The following is a 5,357-nucleotide window of genomic DNA, read 5'->3' as shown; positions in this document are numbered from 1 at the left end:
CTTCCAGAGCACTGCTTCTTCATTTTCATACAAAGATCCTAACACAGTTTTTTAAAATTTAAACAACATTTGCGTGATATTTATGTTGTGCATCTGTAATCCATTATTTCTTTATGATCCATGTGGAGCTCTTTTTCCTCCATGCTCTTGAAAACACCAAACTAATCAATTCTGGTATATATGTTTTATAGCCATGTTTTTTGTTTTTACCAAATGAGACAATTGCCACCACTCTTCTGCCTTTAAAGTTAGATTTAGTTAATTGGTTTAATGGTTTCGGTTAGGAGATTTATGATTTGTGGTTGTCTGTCTGACCTTTTCTCATGAATGCAAAATTTCACTGAGGGAATTTTATTCAGATTTGGCACAGACATCCTCAACTTATCAATGAGTTGAATGAGAAATGAACTGATTAGATTTTGGTGGTTTTGCAATTCCATTACTTTTCCAGGTTTTCCATGACCTTGGGAACCCTGTGATTAGAATTTGGTGGTGAAAGGTCATTGTGAAAATACATCCATTTCATTCTCATGAAGGCAATATCTCAAGAAGGCATTTTGGGAGTTTCCTCAAATTTTGCCCAAAGAATGAGCTGATTAGAATCTGGAGGTCATAGTTCTTAAAATCCAGACGAAACATTTAAAGGGCATCTAGCTACAGTATTTTGGAGTGAAACAGGAGTTTGGGATATAAGGTTATTTGATGTGATCATTGAACCTCTCATCTAATAGTTGCACAGAATCCAGATCAGTTCACAAATAGCTTGATTGAATTGAAGTCTGATAAAAAAGAGTGAAGAATGAATCCACACAAGAGTTGCTTTTTGTTAATTATACAGCTTTATTGTGTGTTCCTTTAGTATGGACTTGTCAGTAATGAGCAGGTATCCATGTATAAGGCCTAGACTACAGTACAGGAAATCTTTCAGACGAGAGAGGAAGGGTTCAAAGAGTCAGCACAAGAATGGAAGCAACTAGGGCCTCAGAGAACTTCAATGATGGAAAATGGACATGTGGGACATTTACCTCCAAGCTTAACCCGAACCATGTGTATCATCAGAGGGCTCGCTCTGACACAGATCCACAACAATCAGCAGAATGAAGCGCCAGGTCATGTGAATGTCTCGTCCTTACATGAGTTTTCTCCTTCAAACTCCCGCCGCCCCTCACTTAACCATCCTCATGGGGATATTTTTGTTAAGCTCAAAACAATGATACTAATAATACTGTAAGAGTGTGCCAAGAAGAATCAACAGAGGAAGAAGTGAGGAGGAGGACACATATCCTCGAAGGGAAAGGGAGAAGAAGAAGCCAAGGGGTGGAGGGTAGAGATTCTGTGGTCGTCCATCCCAGTCGAGCCCCTCCATCACCCCTGGTCAACCCCCACCACTTGGCCTCTAGGAGGACGCAGCGGCGTTGGGCTTGTCGTCATGGGTGACGGGGATGCTGCGCTCGCTGCGGCCAGATTCACTCCCTCCGCTGACCTTTGGCCCGGTCAGAGTCAGCAGACCATCAGCAGACAGGGTGCAGGTGATTGCTGACTGGTCAACAGTGGAGGGGAGGCGGTAGCGGCGGTGGAACTCACGAGAGATGTAACCGTGGTCATCCTGGAAGACAAGGTCATCGCCACAGAGACAGGGTGAGTCCAACGAAATACTTGCTTGTTCTTATTCTCAGATTGTCAAATACTAATGCTTTGTCATCTCCTTAATGTGTGACATCGTCACCAAAGGCACCCTTTAATGTCTTTATAAGACGCACCAGGCTTTCACCTAACTCCGGTTACCATTGTATTAACATAACACTGCATAACTTACATGCTTACATCTCGTGTTAAACCAAAAGTCAGCAGTGTTTTAATGCAAAGCTACTTACATAACTATATCCCATATAAAACTAAAAATCACTGTTTTAATGTAACATCACTTACATGCCTATATCCCATGTGAAACCAGAAGTCACCATTGGCTCCATTTTTCAGCCATTGAGGTTGCCACTTTGGAGCAACAACAGCAAAACTATGTCAAAATAACCGTTTGAAACTCTCACACAACTCGTGCAGTGTAATCCAAGGCTGATTTAAACACATGCACTTAAAACATATTTAAACCTGAAATGAAGCATTCTTCATAGCCAGACTCCAAAATGTTTTAGTGAAAATGCATGTGTTTGAGCATTTGACTAGATAAATGAGACTTGAATTATACTGCATAAGGTGTGTTAGGGTTTGTAAACAGATGTTTTTTATATGTTTTTGCTATTGTAACACATAGAAAAAAAATATGTTTGCCATTTTACGAAGAGGTATGCAAGAAAAGCAAAGCTTTCGTCACAAATTAAAGCAAACACGGCATGCAGCTCATAACACATAATAAAATGCTTGAGGTGTATGTAGAAGCTTAAAACTAGTCGACTTCTAACCATGTGACTTTCACCATCTTTTCAGCTAATATACATGTATTTCAGCATTTATAATGACTGAAGTAGAGCTCACTGTGACCCTCCAGCAGATAGTTTGGTGTGAATTTTCTGACATGTATATGCACAATGTTTCAACTACAGAGCCCCCTTTATAACTTTGCAACTTTTCAGTAAATGTGTTCCAAAATACAGTACTTTTGGATCAAGGTTGCACCTTGAAAGAGGCAAAATAATGGACCCAGTCCCTTATTTGTTGTCTCTGTTGGATATTGAGGATGACCCAAGTAATAATCAGTAACGCACAGACAGGTTAGTGGAGCAGTGTGAGAGGAATTCGCTCATTATTTATCTAGAGAAGACACAAATGGTAATTTCTGGTCTTCCAGTGGGCTTGTATCGTCCACCAGTTACTGTCCATAACACACAGATTGTTCAAGTTACTTCATTTAAATATTTGGGCATCTGCTGCTCTGTCCTGGAGTGCACATATAAATTATATTTATAGTAAGGTACAACGACGCATTTATTTTCTTAGGAGACATTAGGAGCCAGCAAACAGATCTTGTTGTCGTTTTTCCAATCTATAATACAGAGCATTAAGCAGTATGGAATCAGTGCATGGTGCTGTCGTCTCTCTGTTCAGCTTACAGCCAGATTGGCTAGACTGCTGCATATCTGCTCAAATATTGAGGGTGAAGCGCTTGAGTCAAGTTTCCAAACTGTGTTTAATAAAAGAATATTGTCTTTGGCTGGTAATAATACATGGGATCCCTCTCACACGTTATTTAAAGAATCGGCTTTTGCCGTCACACAGGAGATTTGTAGTTGGGTTGAGAAATTGTTTTGTTCATCTGTCTGTCAGCCTGTTAAATCAAAATATGGCTTCTAAGTCGTCTCAGTGTACCTGAGATGAACACTGAGTGGAATAGGGAATGAGAAGTATGCTGTACTGCATCCACTTTTCATCATGTCTGTGGTGATTTTTAGCATTAATTGTATATTTGGTTAAGTGTTGTTTGTGTTTTTGTATTTATATTCATGTGAAACAGTTGATCGTCAGCCATCTTACTGACTGTTGTGAAAGGTGATAAATGTATGAGTGAGAGCACTGGAGCACTACCTGTCTTTCTCCATGCTTGCCCTGGATCTCCACGTAGTCGTCAGTGATCTTCACATTGAGCTCATCAGGAGAGAAGTGCTTGACGTCCAGGTAGACTGTGTACTTATCCCTGTCGGACCTCACCTGTGGGACACACACAAGCACAGAGATCGTATCATGACATTTTAAAGAGCCTGAACCTCTCAAAAGTTAAAATTCTTAACTTTCAGAAAAGCAGCGGCTTCACTTTAAGTTTTGTTGAGCACACTTTAGATGGAGATGAACTAAATTGAAGACTGTTGCTGGAACAAACCAAGAGAATCATCAAAAATACAAAGAAATGCAATAACTAAACCAAGATCAGGACAGTTAAAACTAGTTTGAAGGGGAAAAAACACATTTACTGCCATTTTAAATGTAATTTTACAAGGATTATGAGCTTAGATCTTATCTTAAAATTACTCAAAATTGTCTTGTTTGGAGTCAGATGAACATAGTCCTTCTTTCTTTATTTCTGCTGCCCCATAAATATCTGGATCTGGTTACCTCAGAGGTGCCGGAGTTGGAAGAATCCAAAAAGTTGCGGAACAGTGACTGTCTGTAATAGGGGCTAATGGTGGAGGTGGTGTAGGGGAAGAAGTCGTAGTCAAAAATGCCCTCTCCAAAGAACTGGTCAAAGAGTCGGGCAGGGTAGACGGAGCCCAGGGCGCGTCTGAACCAAGGGTGCTGAATGGCAATATCCATAGTGACTGGAGACAGTTTAGCTCGGCGTGGCGTGGCTCAGGGTGGCAGACGGACCTGCTCAGCTCGGAGTCCAGCAGGTGGAGGAAGGGAAGTGAGGCGAGATAAAGAGAGTGTTGATGAGAAGCAATGAGTGAAGAATGTTCCCAGAGTGCTTTGTCCCCTGCACCACGGCTGCCTCCTCTTTATATACCTGAGAGCCAGAAAGAGAGGCTTTAGCCACGATCCCTCTGGAATGGCATTATCTCATGGTGGGTTGGGCCCCGTCAGCAGAATTGAGCATGGGGGGGGCACCGCTTGGTCCAGACCCTGGTGCGACCCAGTGCCACCCACAAACCGGACACCCAGGACTGCCAAAACAAACGCTGCTGGGCTGAGAGGAGGGAGGAGGAGGGCAGCACAGAGACAATGAGGTCAGGAAGCAAACTAAAGACACAAGGGATTTTACCTGAGTGATAATGCATCAAACACATACACACACGTCTGTTCTGTCAGTCCGTCAGTGACATAATGCTGCTGTATTGTTTGGCCTGTGTGGACGGACGGAGGGCAGATTTGGACACAATGCTGCCCAGGGTCAATGGAGCAACAGCAACAGAGACATGAGAACTCATGGTGTAGGGTGCAAACATATTACCTACATGTATATGTTGAAACAATAGGGAGAAAAGCTGTTATAGAAATTGTTATTACTTCTTGCAACACTTTGACTCAATCATCTTTATATCTACATGGATCAGGACTTTTCTCTCTGTATTTCAGTCCTGTATTTCTGTATTTACTCTGTTTACACCAAACCTGGCTACAGTGGATGATATGTACTGTTACGAGCTTGTGTTACGATGGTTACGATGAACCTTGTTGAGTTACCGGTAACTCTCCTCCTGGATGTGTGAGTATGTCTAGGTCAGTGTGTGTTAGTGTGTGTGACTGTACTTTTAAGTTTTTGTGTCTTGATTAATGTGTGTTCGAGGTCCTCACAACTTAAAATAAAAAATATATATATTTTTAAAAAAAATTATTACTATTTTAACTGGCAAAAACTGAAATATTTTTGAATTTGTCCAATTAAAGGGTGTGTCCCACAGATAACATTT

General features: G+C 41.3%; 1 protein-coding gene across 1 annotated transcript; it reads right to left on the bottom strand.

Moving 5' to 3' along the window:
• Positions 1-816: 816 nt before the first annotated feature.
• cryaa (crystallin, alpha A) lies at positions 817-4,420 on the bottom strand. Its single transcript, XM_042513370.2, has 3 exons — positions 4,066-4,420; positions 3,541-3,663; positions 817-1,606 (listed from the first exon to the last, which is right to left on the bottom strand). Exons 1-3 carry the CDS (start codon positions 4,261-4,263, stop codon positions 1,397-1,399), a joined length of 531 nt encoding a protein of 176 aa, XP_042369304.1. The 5' UTR covers positions 4,264-4,420; the 3' UTR covers positions 817-1,396.
• Positions 4,421-5,357: the final 937 nt, after the last annotated feature.

This window comes from Plectropomus leopardus, chromosome 24 (assembly GCF_026936395.1).
Source record: "Plectropomus leopardus strain MGB_pleo_1.0 chromosome 24, ASM2693639v1, whole genome shotgun sequence".
Classification (NCBI taxonomy): Eukaryota; Metazoa; Chordata; class Actinopteri; order Perciformes; family Serranidae; genus Plectropomus; species Plectropomus leopardus.
Note: the sequence above shows the minus strand (reverse complement) of the source record. Positions and strands in the feature narration are given on the sequence as shown.